Source organism: Pongo abelii, chromosome 8 (assembly GCF_028885655.2).
Source record: "Pongo abelii isolate AG06213 chromosome 8, NHGRI_mPonAbe1-v2.0_pri, whole genome shotgun sequence".
Lineage (NCBI taxonomy): Eukaryota > Metazoa > Chordata > Mammalia > Primates > Hominidae > Pongo > Pongo abelii.
The window spans coordinates 11,988,615-12,008,373 of NC_071993.2; the positions used below are offsets into that span (position 1 = coordinate 11,988,615).

The window sequence follows — 19,759 nt, forward strand, 5'->3', positions numbered from 1 at the left end:
GACAGGCTGAAGTGGGAGATCAGATTGAAGACCTTGCGTGACTTAAAAACACCTTTATTCTTCCGTAGTTCTAATTAATAATCGGATTATGTATAGGATTCTAGTTCACAATTTATCCGGGTTTTGAGCCCCCATTTGTCTCCCAGCTTCTGGTGTTGCTGCTGAGAATTCTGTTGCTGTTTTCTGATTCCTGATCTTTTGTTTGTTTAAATTATTTGGAAGTTATTTCAAACTTAATGAAGTTGTAAGAATAGTACAGAGAACTCCCACCTACCCTTTAATTAGATTCACCAATTTTTAAATTTTTTCCACATTTTAACATGCGCGCTCTCTATATACACAACACACGCACACTTTATTTTTTCTGAACCATTTGAATGTAGTTGCTACATAATGCTCCCCTCAATACTGAAGTACATTTTAAAAACAAGGATATTATTCTCTTACATAACTTACACAGGCAGTTATCAAATTCGGATTTCTGATTTTTTTTTTTTTTTTTTGAGACAGAGTATTGCTCTGTCACCCAGGCTAGAGTGCAGTGGTGCAATCTTGGCTCACTGCAACCTCTGCCTCCCAGGTTCAAGTGGTTCTCCTGCCTCAGCCTCCCGAGTAGCTGGGATCACAGGTGCCTGCCACCATGCCCGGCTAATTTTTGTATCTTTAGTAGAGACAGGATTTTACCATGCTGGCCAGCCTGGGCTCGAACTCCGGAGCTCGGATCCACCCACAGTACTGGGATTACAGGCGTGAGCCACCGCACCTGGCCTCTGATTTCTGATCTTTTGTATGTGACCTGCTTTTTCACTCTGAGAAGCTTTCCGGATTTTTTCTTGGCTTGGAATATTCTGAAATGTCACAGTGATGCCTACCTTGGCATGGGTGTGTTTGATTTTTATTCATTAGGTTGTACACGAAGGACCCCTTTCAGTTTGGAAACTCACGTGTTCCTGTTTAGGGGCATTTCCCTGAATTATTTTATTTTATTATTTCTTCCTCTCATTTTCTCTGATTTCTCTTTCTGGAACTCTCATTATTCACATAGTGGCCCTCCCAGATCTGTCCTTTGATTTTCTTCTCCTTTCTTTTCATAAGGAAGATCTATCCTTTGATTTTCTTATCCTTTCTTTTCATAAGGAAGATCTATCCTTTGATTTTCTTCTCCTTTCTTTTCATAAGGAAGATCTATCCTTTGATTTTCTTCTCCTTTCTTTTCATAAGGAAGATCTATCCTTTGATTTTCTTATCCTTTCTTTTCATAAGGAAGATCTATCCTTTGATTTTCTTATCCTTTCTTTTCATAAGGAAGATCTATCCTTTGATTTTCTTCTCCTTTCTTTTCATAAGGAAGATCTATCCTTTGATTTTCTTATCCTTTCTTTTCATAAGGAAGAAAGGAAGATCTATCCTTTGATTTTCTTATCCTTTCTTTTCATAAGGAAGGAAGAAAGGAAGATCTATCCTTTGATTTTCTTATCCTTTCTTTTCATAAGGAAGAAAGGAAGATCTATCCTTTGATTTTCTTCTCCTTTCTTTTCATAAGGAAGATCTATCCTTTGATTTTCTTATCCTTTCTTTTCATAAGGAAGAAAGGAAGATCTATCCTTTGATTTTCTTATCCTTTCTTTTCATAAGGAAGGAAGAAAGGAAGATCTATCCTTTGATTTTCTTATCCTTTCTTTTCATAAGGAAGAAAGGAAGATCTATCCTTTGATTTTCTTATCCTTTCTTTTCATAAGGAAGAAAGGAAGATCTATCCTTTGATTTTCTTCTCCTTTCTTTTCATAAGGAAGAAAGGAAGATCTATCCTTTGATTTTCTTCTCCTTTCTTTTCATAAGGAAGAAAGGAAGATCTATCCTTTGATTTTCTTATCCTTTCTTTTCATAAGGAAGAAAGGAAGATCTATCCTTTGATTTTCTTATCCTTTCTTTTCATAAGGAAGGAAGAAAGGAAGATCTATCCTTTGATTTTCTTCTCCTTTCTTTTCATAAGGAAGAAAGGAAGATCTATCCTTTGATTTTCTTATCCTTTCTTTTCATAAGGAAGAAAGGAAGATCTATCCTTTGATTTTCTTCTCCTTTCTTTTCATAAGGAAGAAAGGAAGATCTATCCTTTGATTTTCTTCTCCTTTCTTTTCATAAGGAAGAAAGGAAGATCTATCCTTTGATTTTCTTCTCCTTTCTTTTCATAAGGAAGGAAGAAAGGAAGATCTATCCTTTGATTTTCTTCTCCTTTCTTTTCATAAGGAAGGAAGAAAGGAAGATCTATCCTTTGATTTTCTTCTCCTTTCTTTTCATAAGGAAGGAAGAAAGGAAGATCTATCCTTTGATTTTCTTATCCTTTCTTTTCATAAGGAAGAAAGGAAGATCTATCCTTTGATTTTCTTCTCCTTTCTTTTCATAAGGAAGAAAGGAAGATCTATCCTTTGATTTTCTTCTCCTTTCTTTTCATAAGGAAGAAAGGAAGATCTATCCTTTGATTTTCTTCTCCTTTCTTTTCATAAGGAAGAAAGGAAGATCTATCCTTTGATTTTCTTCTCCTTTCTTTTCATAAGGAAGAAAGGAAGATCTATCCTTTGATTTTCTTCTCCTTTCTTTTCATAAGGAAGAAAGGAAGATCTATCCTTTGATTTTCTTCTCCTTTCTTTTCATAAGGAAGAAAGGAAGATCTATCCTTTGATTTTCTTCTCCTTTCTTTTCATAAGGAAGAAAGGAAGATCTATCCTTTGATTTTCTTCTCCTTTCTTTTCATAAGGAAGAAAGGAAGATCTATCCTTTGATTTTCTTATCCTTTCTTTTCATAAGGAAGAAAGGAAGATCTATCCTTTGATTTTCTTATCCTTTCTTTTCATAAGGAAGAAAGGAAGATCTATCCTTTGATTTTCTTATCCTTTCTTTTCATAAGGAAGAAAGGAAGATCTATCCTTTGATTTTCTTATCCTTTCTTTTCATAAGGAAGAAAGGAAGATCTATCCTTTGATTTTCTTCTCCTTTCTTTTCATAAGGAAGAAAGGAAGATCTATCCTTTGATTTTCTTATCCTTTCTTTTCATAAGGAAGAAAGGAAGATCTATCCTTTGATTTTCTTCTCCTTTCTTTTCATAAGGAAGAAAGGAAGATCTATCCTTTGATTTTCTTCTCCTTTCTTTTCATAAGGAAGAAAGGAAGATCTATCCTTTGATTTTCTTATCCTTTCTTTTCATAAGGAAGAAAGGAAGATCTATCCTTTGATTTTCTTCTCCTTTCTTTTCATAAGGAAGAAAGGAAGATCTATCCTTTGATTTTCTTCTCCTTTCTTTTCATAAGGAAGAAAGGAAGATCTATCCTTTGATTTTCTTATCCTTTCTTTTCATAAGGAAGAAAGGAAGATCTATCCTTTGATTTTCTTATCCTTTCTTTTCATAAGGAAGAAAGGAAGATCTATCCTTTGATTTTCTTATCCTTTCTTTTCATAAGGAAGGAAGAAAGGAAGATCTATCCTTTGATTTTCTTATCCTTTCTTTTCATAAGGAAGAAAGGAAGATCTATCCTTTGATTTTCTTATCCTTTCTTTTCATAAGGAAGAAAGGAAGATCTATCCTTTGATTTTCTTCTCCTTTCTTTTCATAAGGAAGAAAGGAAGATCTATCCTTTGATTTTCTTCTCCTTTCTTTTCATAAGGAAGAAAGGAAGATCTATCCTTTGATTTTCTTCTCCTTTCTTTTCATAAGGAAGGAAGAAAGGAAGATCTATCCTTTGATTTTCTTCTCCTTTCTTTTCATAAGGAAGAAAGGAAGATCTATCCTTTGATTTTCTTCTCCTTTCTTTTCATAAGGAAGAAAGGAAGATCTATCCTTTGATTTTCTTATCCTTTCTTTTCATAAGGAAGGAAGAAAGGAAGATCTATCCTTTGATTTTCTTCTCCTTTCTTTTCATAAGGAAGGAAGAAAGGAAGATCTATCCTTTGATTTTCTTATCCTTTCTTTTCATAAGGAAGGAAGAAAGGAAGATCTATCCTTTGATTTTCTTATCCTTTCTTTTCATAAGGAAGAAAGGAAGATCTATCCTTTGATTTTCTTCTCCTTTCTTTTCATAAGGAAGAAAGGAAGATCTATCCTTTGATTTTCTTATCCTTTCTTTTCATAAGGAAGAAAGGAAGATCTATCCTTTGATTTTCTTCTCCTTTCTTTTCATAAGGAAGAAAGGAAGATCTATCCTTTGATTTTCTTCTCCTTTCTTTTCATAAGGAAGAAAGGAAGATCTATCCTTTGATTTTCTTCTCCTTTCTTTTCATAAGGAAGAAAGGAAGATCTATCCTTTGATTTTCTTCTCCTTTCTTTTCATAAGGAAGAAAGGAAGATCTATCCTTTGATTTTCTTCTCCTTTCTTTTCATAAGGAAGAAAGGAAGATCTATCCTTTGATTTTCTTCTCCTTTCTTTTCATAAGGAAGAAAGGAAGATCTATCCTTTGATTTTCTTCTCCTTTCTTTTCATAAGGAAGAAAGGAAGATCTATCCTTTGATTTTCTTCTCCTTTCTTTTCATAAGGAAGAAAGGAAGATCTATCCTTTGATTTTCTTCTCCTTTCTTTTCATAAGGAAGAAAGGAAGATCTATCCTCTGATTTTCTTATCCTTTCTTTTCATAAGGAAGAAAGGAAGATCTATCCTCTTGATTTTCTTATCCTTTCTTTTCATAAGGAAGAAAGGAAGATCTATCCTCTGATTTTCTTATCCTTTCTTTTCATAAGGAAGAAGGGAAGATCTATCCTCTGATTTTCTTATCCTTTCTTTTCATAAGGAAGAAAGGAAGATCTATCCTCTGATTTTCTTATCCTTTCTTTTCATAAGGAAGAAAGGAAGATCTATCCTTTGATTTTCTTATCCTTTCTTTTCATAAGGAAGGAAGAAAGGAAGATCTATCCTTTGATTTTCTTATCCTTTCTTTTCATAAGGAAGAAAGGAAGATCTATCCTTTGATTTTCTTATCCTTTCTTTTCATAAGGAAGAAAGGAAGATCTATCCTTTGATTTTCTTATCCTTTCTTTTCATAAGGAAGAAAGGAAGATCTATCCTTTGATTTTCTTATCCTTTCTTTTCATAAGGAAGAAAGGAAGATCTATCCTTTGATTTTCTTATCCTTTCTTTTCATAAGGAAGAAAGGAAGATCTATCCTTTGATTTTCTTCTCCTTTCTTTTCATAAGGAAGAAAGGAAGATCTATCCTTTGATTTTCTTATCCTTTCTTTTCATAAGGAAGAAAGGAAGATCTATCCTTTGATTTTCTTCTCCTTTCTTTTCATAAGGAAGATCTATCCTTTGATTTTCTTATCCTTTCTTTTCATAAGGAAGAAAGGAAGATCTATCCTTTGATTTTCTTATCCTTTCTTTTCATAAGGAAGGAAGAAAGGAAGATCTATCCTTTGATTTTCTTATCCTTTCTTTTCATAAGGAAGAAAGGAAGATCTATCCTTTGATTTTCTTATCCTTTCTTTTCATAAGGAAGAAAGGAAGATCTATCCTTTGATTTTCTTCTCCTTTCTTTTCATAAGGAAGAAAGGAAGATCTATCCTTTGATTTTCTTCTCCTTTCTTTTCATAAGGAAGAAAGGAAGATCTATCCTTTGATTTTCTTCTCCTTTCTTTTCATAAGGAAGAAAGGAAGATCTATCCTTTGATTTTCTTATCCTTTCTTTTCATAAGGAAGAAAGGAAGATCTATCCTTTGATTTTCTTCTCCTTTCTTTTCATAAGGAAGAAAGGAAGATCTATCCTTTGATTTTCTTCTCCTTTCTTTTCATAAGGAAGAAAGGAAGATCTATCCTTTGATTTTCTTCTCCTTTCTTTTCATAAGGAAGAAAGGAAGATCTATCCTTTGATTTTCTTCTCCTTTCTTTTCATAAGGAAGAAAGGAAGATCTATCCTTTGATTTTCTTATCCTTTCTTTTCATAAGGAAGAAAGGAAGATCTATCCTTTGATTTTCTTATCCTTTCTTTTCATAAGGAAGAAAGGAAGATCTATCCTTTGATTTTCTTCTCCTTTCTTTTCATAAGGAAGAAAGGAAGATCTATCCTTTGATTTTCTTATCCTTTCTTTTCATAAGGAAGAAAGGAAGATCTATCCTTTGATTTTCTTCTCCTTTCTTTTCATAAGGAAGATCTATCCTTTGATTTTCTTATCCTTTCTTTTCATAAGGAAGAAAGGAAGATCTATCCTTTGATTTTCTTATCCTTTCTTTTCATAAGGAAGGAAGAAAGGAAGATCTATCCTTTGATTTTCTTATCCTTTCTTTTCATAAGGAAGAAAGGAAGATCTATCCTTTGATTTTCTTATCCTTTCTTTTCATAAGGAAGAAAGGAAGATCTATCCTTTGATTTTCTTATCCTTTCTTTTCATAAGGAAGAAAGGAAGATCTATCCTTTGATTTTCTTCTCCTTTCTTTTCATAAGGAAGAAAGGAAGATCTATCCTTTGATTTTCTTATCCTTTCTTTTCATAAGGAAGAAAGGAAGATCTATCCTTTGATTTTCTTATCCTTTCTTTTCATAAGGAAGGAAGAAAGGAAGATCTATCCTTTGATTTTCTTATCCTTTCTTTTCATAAGGAAGAAAGGAAGATCTATCCTTTGATTTTCTTATCCTTTCTTTTCATAAGGAAGAAAGGAAGATCTATCCTTTGATTTTCTTCTCCTTTCTTTTCATAAGGAAGAAAGGAAGATCTATCCTTTGATTTTCTTCTCCTTTCTTTTCATAAGGAAGAAAGGAAGATCTATCCTTTGATTTTCTTCTCCTTTCTTTTCATAAGGAAGAAAGGAAGATCTGTCCTTTGATTTTCTTCTCCTTTCTTTTCATAAGGAAGAAAGGAAGATCTGTCCTTTGATTTTCTTCTCCTTTCTTTTCATAAGGAAGAAAGGAAGATCTGTCCTTTGATTTTGTTCTCCTTTCTTTTCATAAGGAAGAAAGGAAGATCTGTCCTTTGATTTTCTTCTCCTTTCTTTTCATAAGGAAGAAAGGAAGATCTATCCTTTGATTTTCTTCTCCTTTCTTTTCATAAGGAAGAAAGGAAGATCTATCCTTTGATTTTCTTATCCTTTCTTTTCATAAGGAAGAAAGGAAGATCTATCCTTTGATTTTCTTATCCTTTCTTTTCATAAGGAAGAAAGGAAGATCTATCCTTTGATTTTCTTATCCTTTCTTTTCATAAGGAAGAAAGGAAGATCTATCCTTTGATTTTCTTATCCTTTCTTTTCATAAGGAAGAAAGGAAGATCTATCCTTTGATTTTCTTATCCTTTCTTTTCATAAGGAAGAAAGGAAGATCTATCCTTTGATTTTCTTATCCTTTCTTTTCATAGTTTTCTGATTTTACAACTTTATCTTTTAGGCTTTTATTTAGTTTTTCATTTTTTTCTGCTGTTAGTATTTTTTTTTATTTCTAAGGCTTCTTTTGTCCTGTAAAGAAAAAAAATCATGCTGTTTATGGATTCAGTATCCCCTCTTATCTGACAACTGATGATAACCTTTTTGAAGTTTTCCATCACTCCACATAGTTCATTTCCTGTAAGTTGCTTTTTTTGTCCTTTGATTTTGATAGCTGTTTCACGTTAACAGTTTTCCTCAGATGCTCGGTGGTTATTAGATAGCTGCGCGTACTCCAGAATAGGACAGTAAGAAACTGCTGCGCAGTTCTGCACTGGGATTCATTGACTGTAATCTTTACCTGTGGATTGATCTTGCTGGGGAACCCTTGGGATCAGCCTTTTTTGGCTCTTGGATTCCTCGGGTTCCCCAGAGATGACGTGCACGGTCCTCCATCTGGAGGGCGGTCACTTGGCTGCACTGACGGCCCATACTGTTAACACAGCACTCCACTGTCAGCTCTGCTCCGTGACCCCACTTCAGGGTTCCTCTGTCACCTTTTTCGAGAGTAACTGGCGAGTTTTGTGCCGGGATGAGCTCATTGCTTCTGAAAGAGACTTTCAAACAGTTCAGCTCTCTTCACCGTCACCTTGCCCACACTTCCGGAGCCGCCCAGCACCTCCAGGGCCTGAGCTTCTGGGCAGTTCTGCGGGACGCAGCGGGTGGGTCACTGGCTTTCCTGGGCCTTCTCAGTCAGTTTCCACCTGTCCTGCTCTGCGGCTGCCCTGCTTTTGGCTCTTGGAGTCTTCAAGTTCCCCAGAGATGACGTGTGCTCCACCATCTCTCTTCCTGTTATTTTGTCGTCGTGATTTGTGCCTTAAAAAAAAAAATCCCTTTGTTTTAGTAAGGTTTCTGGTGAGAAAGGAGATAAATATGTGAGTTCAATCCACCATCTTTAAGCAGAGGTTTCCCGTGATTATGGAAAAACAAGTGTGTCGGATAGCAGTAGGCTGACTGCAGCTCTCCAGTGTGCTCCCAAAAGGGTGCTTTTTGTCATTGACTTGCTAGGAACCCCAAGGCGAGGGCCCGTTATAACAGATTTGAGGCTCTGTTATTTGCTCTGCCTTTCGGAGCACGTTCTCTTCCGTCTGGGTGATGGAGAGGCACACACAGGCACTGTGTGGCAGGGTACTCTCGGGACACAGTGAGTTCCGCCCTGGGCTATGGACCAACCCCAACTTTGCTTCAGCTTTTGTCTCTTTAGTGAAGCCACTGTTTGTTTTCTTTCTTCCATTCCCAATCCCCAAACCTGTACTCTAGGATGATGAGAGCCTGAAGTACCTCACCCATGAGGAAAAGGACGTCCTCCTGTTTTTTGAGGAGACGATTGACTCCCTAGACGAGGACTTTGAGGAGCCAGTGCTGTGCGATGGGGGAGTGTGCTGCCTCTGCTCCCCGTCTCTGGAGGAGAGCACCTCCAGTCCCTCTGAGCCTGAAGATGTCATCGACTTAGTGCAGCCAGCACCTGGCGCTGGGGAAGCCGAGGGTATTCCAGAAGGGACCCAGGCAGCAGGTGAGGGAGAAGACAGGCCATCCCTGGGACGTGGTTTGCTGGTGTCTGTGAGACCCAGAGATACTTCTTTTGTGCTCCCCTGTGTTTGCCAGTAGAAGTTGTTGAGTCTTACCAGATTTTTATAGGGGAAAATAATCCTTGGCAGTTTCATCTTCCAGCAAAGGGAAATGCCAGAGGGACTAGAATAAAGAATGGAATGGGCCGGGCATGGTGGCTCAAGCCTGTAATCCCAGCACTTTGGGAGGCCAAGGCAGGTGGATCACGAGGTCAGGAGATCGAGACCATCCTGGCTAACACAGTGAAATCCCGTCTCTACTAAAAAATACAAAAAATTAGCCGGGCGTGGTGGCGGGCGCCTGTAGTCCCAGCTACTCGGGAGGCTGAGGCAGGAGAATGGCGTGAACCCGGGAGGCAGAGCTTGCAGTGAGCCGAGATTGTGCCACTGTGCTCCAGCCTGGGGGACAGAGCGAGACTCCGTCTCAAAAAAAAAAAAAAAAAAAAGAATGGAATGAACTGGGCACATAAGCGGAGTTTACATTTTTTTAAATACACAATGCATACATGCACAGAAAGAAAATTGGAAATGGCTTCCAGGTAATTATTCTGTTTTACAGGCTGGGCGCCATGGATCACTTGAGGCCAGGAATTCAAGACCAGCCTGGCCAACACGGTGAAACCTCATCTCTACTAAAAATACAAAAATTAGCTGGTGCACACCTGTAGTCCCAGCTGGTCCGGAGGCTGAGGCATGAGAATCGCTTGAACCTAGGAGGCGGAGGTTGCAGTGAGCTGAGATCATGCTACTGCACTCCAGCCTGGGTGGCAGAGCGAGACCCTGTCTCAAAAAAAGAAAGAGAACACCACTGCTGACGTGGCAGGAGGTGGAGCTCGGTAATGCGAGCCATGGGTAGAGGCTGTAGATACAAATGAAGCTTCGCTCGCTCACCACTCACATCCTGCTGTGTGCCCCAGTTCCTAACAGGCCAGACCAGTACCAGGGTTGTTGGGGATCCCTGAGCTGGAGGGAAATGGGCAGAGAGAAATATCTTCCAGTTTTTTTCCCCGATTGGAAAGGATACTGGAAACAAATGTGGCCAAGGGGTTAACATTGGAAGGGATGAGGAAAAATTATTTTTGCTCTGGTAAGGATAAAATACTGTCATTTGTCTTGAGCCACTAGAAATAAAGTGTGTGCATGTGTGTACACATATATGTCTTTTAAGCAAGGCTATGTATTACTCAGAACTTCACATACTACGGTTATGGATTCCATGTAAATATGGAGCTTGGTTTGCAGCCATCTCTTCAAAGAGGAGAAGTAATGTACTGTACATTTTTACTGTACTTCTGCTTTGAAATAGAGTTCCAAAAGTAATTTGAACCAGGCGATCCTTTTAAAATGTGAGATCACGTAGTCATGCCAAGGAAAACACTCTTTGAAAAATCAGCTACACCTGTCCATCAGTTCGCTAACAAACATTATATTTTCATAACAATTTTTCTTTCATTTTTCTGAGACAGGAACTTGCTCTCTCACCCAGGCTGGAGTGCAATGGCACAGTCCTGGCTCACTGCACCCTCCAACTCCTGGGTTCAGATGAGCCTCCCACCTCAGCCTCCCAAGTAGCTGGCACTACAAGCATGTGCCACCATGTCTGGCTAATTTTTTATAGTGATGGGGTCTCACTATGCAGCCCAGGCTGGTCTCAAACTCTTGGGCTCAAGTGATCCTCCCACCTCAGCCTCCCAGATTGCTGGGATTACAGGTGTGAGCCACCACACCTGGCATATTCGTAACAACTTTAAGTGCCCACAGAGTACAGCAGAACATAAAAAGATATGAATTTCAGGTTTTTTGGTTTTTTTTTTTTGTCTTTTCCTGAGACAGAGTCTCACTGTGTCGCTCAGGCTGGAGTGCAGTGGTGCCATCTCAGCTCACTGCAACCTCCACCTCCCAGGTTCAAGTGATTCTCCTGCCTCAGCCTCCGGAGTAGCTGGGACTATAGGCACACGCCACCACGCCCAGCTAATTGTTGTATTTTTAGTAGAGACAAGGTTTCACCACGTTGGCCAGGCTGGTCTTGAACTTCTGGCCTCACGTGATCCACCTGCCTCGGCCTCCCAAAGTGCTGGGATTACAGGTGCAAGCCACCGAGCCCGGCCCAGTGTTGTATTGAGAGACAGATGCATAAGTACAGCAGTGCCAGGTGATCTGTGACTGATACATGCTATGTAAGGACTCAGAGGCAACCCTGTTAAATTCTCTGTCATAGAGGAAAGTGACACAGCTACATGTCCTTCATCCAGAAAGACCTGCTGATGTCGGTGTGTGCCACACACTTTCTAGCCTCAATTTCCCCTTTGTAAACTCCCCTGATGAGTTGGTCACTACTTGCGGCCTGTCCCAGCCTCAGGGGCTGGAGCCTTAGCAGCCCACATGGATGGAATGTCTCCTAGGTGTGGACTGTCTGACTTGCAGGGCTATCGTGATTTGTCCCTTATCAGCGTGAGGTCATGAGCATGACATACCACCTTCTCCTTCCCTAGTCCCGGGAACAGGGAGAGAGGAGTTGACTCACAGGCAGCACCGGGGAAGTTGGTGTCAGGTCCGGGTTGAGGCTGTTTTCAGTTCAGCGAGAGGGAACTTCACGCATTTACTTTCACGTGGGCCGGTGGCTCACAGGCTCCTCCCTCGTCTTCCAGGGCCTGCACCTGCTGGGAAGGAGCACAGGAAACAAGATGCTGAGACTCCACCTCCGGACCCCCCGGCTCCGGAGACCCTTCCTGCGCCACCACCCCTGCCCAGCACCCCCGATACCCCCAGGAGGGAGCTGCGCGCCCCCTCCCCGCCGGTGGAGCACCCCAGACTCCTGCGCTCTGTTCCCACGCCCCTTGTTATGGCGCAGAAGATTTCCGAGAGGTTGGCGGGGAACGAAGCCCTCTCGCCCACCTCCCCGTCCAGGGAGGGCCGGCCCGGGGAGTGGAGGACACCGGCCGCCCGGGGGCCCCGCAGTGGAGACCCCGGCCCGGGGCCCAGCCACCCGGCGCAGCCCAAGGCACCCCGCTTCCCCAGCAACATCATCGTCACCAACGGCGCGGCCCGAGAGCCCCGCAGGACCCTGTCCAGGGCGGCCGTCAGCGTGCAGGCGCGCAGGGCGCAGGTGTTGGCCACCATCCACGGCCACGCCGGCGCCTTCCCCGCCGCGGGGGACGCGGATGAGGGGGCCCCGGGAGGCGGCTCCTCCCCGGAGCGGGTGGCGCGTGGCCAAGGCCTGCCGGGCCCCGCTGAGAGTCTCCGGGCAGGGGGTCAGGCTCCGCGGGGCCCGGCGCTGGCCAACGGCTTCCCAAGTGCGCACGAGGCCCTGAAGAGCGCACCCAGCGCCTTCGCGCCCGCCGGGAAGTCCCTCTGCTTCCGCCCCGGCCCGGCCCTGCCCAGCACACGGGCTCGCCAGAGCTTCCCCGGGCCCCGGCAGTCCAACGGCGCCCAGGACTGGCGCCGCGCAGACTCCCTGCCCCGGCCCCAGGGCATCACCGTGCAGTTCGCGGGCCGCGGCTCCTCGGAGGAGGCGCGCAGGGAGGCCCTGCGGAAGCTGGGGCTGCTCAGGGAGAGTTCGTGAGGGCCGCGCGGGCTCCGGTCCACCCTGTTTCTCCCCACCCTGAAGAGAGGGTGAAAGAGTCGCTGCACCCAGGAGCTGTTTGGCCTAAAATGGAAGTGACAGCGGGAGCCCCTGCCCTCTGTGGCTCATCAGTCTAGAGGTGCCAGACTGGGGCCTCCTGGCTGAGCCCGCACCGCAGGCTCCAGCCACCGGAACAGAGAACTCTTCCCTAAAGGAATCTGGCCGGGGGCTTGTCTCCCTTTTTCCAAGAACTGAGAGAGAGAATAACTTGTTATACCCACAGGTTTCCGTGATGTGTAAATGCCATCTTTTGGGGGTTGGGAGGAGCAGGACTGGCCTGATTATCATTCTTGAGTCTCATCTACCCTTTTCTCGAAGTACATGACATGAAAGTTCAGATCCTCCTACTCAGGATTCTCGCCGCCTTTTCTAAGAAAATAATAAAAATGCTTGTTTCATTTTGTAATGTCTTAATATACTTGCTTTTGTTTTTGAAGGGTGAGGCATCATGGTACTTTGCTTTTGTTTCTTGACGTACTTTAGTTTGCCCAGTTTTGTTTTTTACTGAAAACTGAAATGAAACCTTTAGATTTTGAGTTTTGGGAGTGAAATGGAAAGGTGGTAATTTTGAGAAAGCAAGTCTTCTCAGACTCTGAGGTCAACACATACATGCATAGGTATCCTGTGTGTCCACATGCATCATTATTACATAAATAGAAATTTCAGAACACCCTCCTAAGTCACTACAGGATGCCAGCGCTTCCTATTCTTGGGTAGACAGAGCCACCTCAGCGTCCTGATGGATGGTACAAGAAATTGTTACTTCCTAGTATGGAAGTGTCTTAAGGACACGTCTCCATGATATTTTGGTGAACCCAAAGTGCTTTTTCCTCAACAAAACGTTCCTCTGTTCCCAATTAAAGTAATATTCCCTGCTTCCAAGTAAGCAAGACTGTTCACTAAAGGAGGAACTTTTTAGAAAACTAATCTCCTTTATCATCTAATTTTAGTTCTGCATGTTCCAAGGTAGCCAGTCAACAGAAGGAAGCAAAAGATTCTTAAAGATCCACCAACTGTCATGTTCCACAAGCAAGATCTCAGAGTAGGGAAAAACCAGTGAACAAGGTTACACAGCAGGAAAAGAACCGGTTTCCTCCCAGACTATGTCTTACACGCTGAGTTATGCCACAAGCGTTATTATCAAAACTATTTAAGGCTGGAGTCTTAGACCTCTAAAAATAGACAGGAAGGGCTGCCCTGAGCAGTCACACCCTTGTGTTTTTATGTCTCCACCAGCGCCGTAACAGAGCCTGTTTCTTTCCCATTGAGTATTACTTAAATTCAGACTTAAATGTGCTGTGAAGGGCATTTTTCATAGTATTCCATTTGCCTTGTAAGTTATATAAAGTGCATGACTATATTTTTTTCCTTAGAAATGCAATATTTAGTTTCATCCAGCTCTTATTCTCATGAATAATAACCTCATAGATTCTTGATCTTAATTTAAATAGGTGCTTTAATTTTACAGCTTTCAAAAGTAGTTACTGTAAATTTTACTCCTGTTAATGCTGGATTGGTTTAAAGGATTTGTAAGGGCTGTGTTTTCTCTTTACAAAGCAAGATGCCATACAGTGTTCAATAATAGAAGGTCTTGATACAACCGGCATTTTAAATATTCTTTATACACGAGAACTGCGTGTTTTTCACTGACCCTATGATTTCACTGTGAGTAGGGTGAACTGGACTGCATATTAGTTTATTTGTTGCCATAATCACATTTTTGAAAAATAAATTTAAGAGTTTTTTCTTAAGTAAGCTTGTTTTTGCATTGCATGCTATATTCTCAGATACTTTCTTTTAAATGGTTATACCCTTTCCTTCTATTTATTCATAATTTCTTCTCTTTATTCATAGTTACACTGACTGTCACTCTGGTCATTTCTTGTGTCTAAAACCCTACTAATTATAGCCATATGTTTTGTACAAAGTTCAAATTATAGCTGCTGCTAAACTAACGTTTAGGTGCACTTACGTCAGCAAACCCAGTTTGTGGAGAGGCTTTAGTTTCCTTGCCGTAATTACATGATGTGATTTCTTCAAGGTCATCTGGTCCACGGTAATTTGAAGGACCATGCATATCTCAAAGCAAAACCATAATGGAAAGGAAAGATGAATTGTTAAATGCCCCACTTTTTTCCCCAAGTGATGCTTGAAATCATTCTCCACTTTTACAAAACTCTTTATCTTAATGCTTAAATCAGAAAAAAAAAAAAATTACCCTTTTTTTTTGAGATGGTCTTGTCTCCCTCTTCCCAAGAACTGAGAGAGAGAATAACCTTCGCCCAGGCTGGAATGCAGTGGCGTGATCTCGGCTCACTGCAACCTCCGGCCTCCCGAGTAGCTGGGATAATAGGAACGTGCCACCATGCCAGGCTAATTTTTGTATTTTTAGTAGAGATGGGGTTTCACTATGTTGGCCAGGCTGGTCTCAGACTCCTGACCTCACGTGATCCCCCCGCCTCGGCCTCCCAAAGTACTGGGATTACAGGCGTGGGCCACTGCCCCAGCCATATCTTTTCCATTTCAAAAGCTGTGTGCAAATGGCCAAACCAGAGTCCCATCGGCAGATGGCAACACCAAACACAAGATCACAGCATCAGCCTCAGTCCTCTCCTCCTCCTCCCCTGTCTGATACTTGGTTCCTAGCATGCACACCCAACTTCGTGAGATTGGCAGAAATGTTGATCTTTGCTTCTCCCCTGCCCACATTCTCCTGTAAGGCTGGCTGAGGAGAGAAGGGACAGGAAAGACAGAGACACAGATCCTGGGATGCTTTCATCAAGAATTCGGGGGACAACTTCTCCATGGTGTTTAATGATAGAGCCCTCGGCTTCATGCATTATTGACCAAACTCACAGGCATCTGAGGGCGGCCCCAGACACCGGGCTCACAGCCTATACTGCCTGCCTGCTCTTCAGCCCCTCCTGGGCTATACAAGCTGTCTTCTGACTCTAGGATTCCTCACTCAAAATTCCTGGTGCAGAGTTCCACTGTAGGACACCCATTTGAAACCAGCTGTAAAGAGCTGAGCAGAGGTGATGAGTAAGGCCTTATGGAAACCTTAGGATTGACTGTTTCATTAAAAAACAAAAAAATCGGAAATACATTTTCTTGGCCGGTGGCTCATGCCAGAAATTTGGGAGGCCGAGGTGGGGGGAATCGATTGAGCCCAGGAGTTCGAGACCAGCCTGGGCAATATAGTGAGTTCTTATCTCTACCAAAAAAAAAAAAAAAAAATAGCCCAGCCTGGTGGCATGCAGCTATAGTCCCAGTTACTAGGAGACAGAGGTGGCAGTACTGCTTGAGTCTGGGAGGTCAAGGTTGCAGTTAGCCGAGATCTTGCCACTGCACTCCAACCTGGGCAACAGAGCGAGACCTTGTCTTGAAAAAAGAAAAAAACGGATTCTCTTTAAATTTCCACACCTCTGGCTGTGAGGATTCTGACTTGTCAGAGGATGTGGTGGGGTTTTTTTAATATAGAATAGGTAATCTAAGGAGATCAGTTATTTAATGGTTAATAAAGAGGAATGAAAGAGAAAGATAAAATATGACAACAATTTACTTTTATCGAGAAACTCCTGCCGGGCGCCGCAGCTCACGCCTGTAATCCCAGCACTTTGGGAGGCCGAGGTGGGCGGATCACGAGGTCAAGAGATCGAGACCATCCTGGCCAACATGGTGAAACCCCGTCTCTACTAAGAATACAAAAAGTAGCCAGGCGTGGTGGCGGGCGCCTGTAGTCCCAGCTACTCGGGAGGCTGAGGCAGGAAAATGGCGTGAACCCGGGAGGCGGAGGTTGCAGTGAGCCAAGATCGCGCCACTGTACTCCAGCCTGGGCGACAGAGTGAGACTCTGTCTCAAAAAAAAAAAAAAAAAAGAAAAGAAAAGAAACTCCTAACTGCTGTGCTGTTTTCCCAATGGTGACTCCCCTAAGGAAGGCACTGTTTCTCTGCGTGTATTTATCGCTGTGACGTGGTGAGATTAATAAACTTGTTTTCCCCTAAACTGCTTCCCTGGGTTCTTAAACTTCTGTCATCAAAGAATGGTGAACTCTGAGGGAGCAGTCGCCTTGTTTTCCTGTTTCTTCTCATCCTGCCTGTTGTCCCCGCCAGGGCTGCTGGGGGGAGGAGGAAGGGGAGGAGTTGGGAGTGCTCACCTGGAGAGGTTTGTGTTTTCATTGAAACGACAAGTCACCAAACAGGTTTTGTGTCTTCTCTTCACAAGGCTTTTCTCTCCCCTGCTTTTAAGTAGGGGGAACAAGTTCCATCTCCTTTTCTAATCTGCTAGTTGGACAAGCCCTGCTTTCAAATAGCTGAGGAACGAAGACAGAGCTGCAAGCTGCCGTTTCCTGGGAAATCACGTGCTCTGTCATTGAATTTGAAGCGGAGGCGTGGCTGGGAACCCAACTCCACGTGGCCCACCTCCCCCAGGCCTCTGGGGCTTCTCCCTCACCGCTAGAATCACCACTTTCTCTCGGCTTGAAAGCTTTGTTGGGGGATCCAGCCTTCCAGAGAAGAAAAGGCCCAGGGGCCCTCCCACCCCACGCTTTTCACCATGGCAACAGTCCTCCCTGGCGTTTGACAGATAAAGGCTTTCTGAAAGGCCTCTTCCAAACAAGATAGCAGAACTCAGCCCTCTGCATTCCAAATTCACAAGACTTATGAAATGCCCATCACTCAGCAAAGCAGGCTTCATGCTTCCTCCTGGGTATTGTCCTGGGGGGAGACGGGGAGCCAACTCCAGCCAGCCCAAAAGGGTGTCCTCCAGGCTTGCTTTTTATGTAGACTGTAGGAGCTTCCTATGCAACAACCAGCTAAGAAGGGGCTGCATGGTGACTCCCAGTAATGACCTAAACAGCCTCAAAACGGCAAACTCCAGACTAGGGGAGAAGTACCCCAATCACCCTGCAGAATGCAGTGGGGTCACAGCGCCCCAGCGTTGCCTGGATCCCACTGCAATCCCCAGATCTGAGTGCAGGGTCCACAGACAGACCTCTCTGCCCTGGGCACAGGAGGATCTGGAGCCAGGCAGGGTTGGGCTGGGTCCCCTCTAGCTTCACTGCTTGGGTTTCATGCAGGTTTTCCTGGCTCCTAAGGCTGCTTTAAAGCCCTGGTCGCCCTGTTCCCCACTGACCCTTGCTTTTGAGGTTCGGGAGCATCTGGAAGTACAACCCGCTCTAGGCATTCTCAAAGCCCCAGGTCTCTCTGCTGCAGCCTGGGCAGATGGCAGGAACCCCAGGCCAGCATGCGACCCCCACCCCCATGTCCCCTGCTGCAGTGAGAGCAGTCGCTGTGACCAGCCCACCCTAGCCCAAGATAAGAATTCACATTTGCAAGCAGAGGCTGCTGGAACTCAGCGGTTGATAAACAGGTCACCCTTCATAAACTTTAACCTCAGAGTGTTTGTGTATGAAGCAACGCTGCCAACAGTAGTGACCTAAATTCTGGAAATGCCTTTCAGGGGTGGGGCTGAATGAACAAGGGAGCTGCGTGCCGGGCCTCCACAGCCTGTGCGCATGACTAAGGGACAGCTCCCATTCAGGCCCAGGCCCCTTTGGCTGTGGGGCCGGCGCGTTGCCTTTCACCCCATGAACTTCCTGTGAGTGTGAGGATGGCAGCAAGGGACTGCCCTTGTTCCTAAAGACACCCTGGCCCTCTGTGGCCCTTATGCAATGGCCCAAGTCCTCATGCAACCCATGTCCCTGACAGGTTACAGTGCCGGCAATGCCACCTGGCCACCTTTGGTTTCCAACCGGTTCTCGGACTGTACAAGTTTCCTGGTCCTTGAAATCAGACAGACTGTATCCCTTTTACCTGGCTATTCACTTGGTGTCTGGCATATTGAATTTGGGGAAAATAATCTCTGCTTGGGAAGATGGTTTTCAAAGAGTAAGAAGGCTTAAGAAGGCCTGGCCGTGCCCAGATATCGGAGCAGCTGAGGTGCCCCATCTCCTGCGCCTGCCTTCCCAACTCAGGGCTGAGGGGCTCACGTGGCCGTGACTTCCCTAATTCATCACCCACGTGACTGTGAAGCTTTCTGTGAGGCTCTTCATTCTTCAGCCCAGTCTTTGTTTTTTTTTTGGTTTTTGGTTTTTTGTTTTTTTTTGAGATGGAGTTTCTCTCTGTCATGCAGGCTGGAGCGCAGTGGCGCCATCTCACCTCACTGCAATCTCTGCCTCCCGGGTTCAAGCAATTCTGCCTCAGACTCCCTAGTAGCTGGAACTACAGGCGCCCACCACCATGCCCAGCTAATTTTTGTATTTTTAGTACAGACAGGATTTCGCCATGTTGGCCAGGCTTGCCTTGAACTCCTGACCTCAGGTGATCCACCTGCCTAGGCCTCCCGAAGTGCTGGGATTGCAGGCGTGAGCCACTGCGCCTGGCCCTTCCGTCCAATCTTAAAAGCCGCAGGAACTGAATTTAAACATCTATCATGTAAAACAGTTGGTGGCAGTGGGGAGATGCCAGATATGACAGTCTTATTCGTTCATTCATGCATTCAGCCAATCTTTGTGTGCCTTCCATATGCTGACACCAAGGGTGCTAGATGGTGACTCCTTTCTCCCTACGGCCACCTGGCAGGTGGGGCCGTCCCAGCAGCTTACACATGGAACAGGGAGGCTTCACTTCTCTCCTCGGGTCCTCTGGGGGCTTGCTGAGGGTGCCCTGCCCTGGCGGCCAGGCTGCACCCTCCAGTGTGTCCTGCCCTCTTGCTTCCCTTCTTTCCTTGCCACCCACGGAGTCACTTCCTGAACGAACCTGGCCCCCTTCTCCCTATAGTTCCTCCTGATCTTTAGGTAGGCTTCAGGGGCATAGTAATAGGGACGGGGCCACTTAGAGGGGTGACAAGAAAAGGCAGCTGAAGGCTGGGCCATTTGAGGGCAGGCTTGGCAGGAAGAGGGAGCGGGGGCAAAGGGCAGCTTCCAAGAGGAAAGGGAGGTGGGGGGTGAGTCTGGGCCTGAGAAGGGCCCCCAAGGCAGTGGGTGGGGGAGGTCCTTGATATCTGGTGCCTGTGACCTCGGCCTTGGGGACCCAGCTCCAGGCAGATCCTTTGGTGGCCTCTGTCTCCCTTCCCCCACTTAGGAGCTGGTTCTAGAACCTGGAATTGCCTGTAGGAGTTTCCAGCGCCCTGACATGCAGGACTGCCATGCACAACACGGCTATACAAGCTCCCGGGGTTG

At 44.0% G+C, this 19,759-nt stretch overlaps 1 protein-coding gene and 1 long non-coding RNA gene across 2 annotated transcripts in view; one reads left to right on the plus strand and one right to left on the minus strand.

The window, feature by feature from the left end:
• LOC112135247 (uncharacterized) overlaps nt 1-11,618 on the minus strand; it is a 27,018-nt gene extending 15,400 nt beyond the window's left edge. Inside the window, exon 1 of the long non-coding RNA XR_008510281.2 lies at nt 11,482-11,618. This is a non-coding gene — a long non-coding RNA (uncharacterized LOC112135247). The remainder of the gene's footprint in view (nt 1-11,481) is intronic.
• PROSER2 (proline and serine rich 2) overlaps nt 1-19,425 on the plus strand; it is a 60,424-nt gene extending 40,999 nt beyond the window's left edge. Inside the window, exons 3-4 of the mRNA XM_002820525.6 lie at nt 8,650-8,902; nt 11,606-19,425. Of these exons, the coding sequence (XP_002820571.2) occupies nt 8,650-8,902; nt 11,606-12,519 (1,167 nt within the window). The 3' untranslated portion in view covers nt 12,520-19,425. The remainder of the gene's footprint in view (nt 1-8,649; nt 8,903-11,605) is intronic.
• Nucleotides 19,426-19,759: the final 334 nt, after the last annotated feature.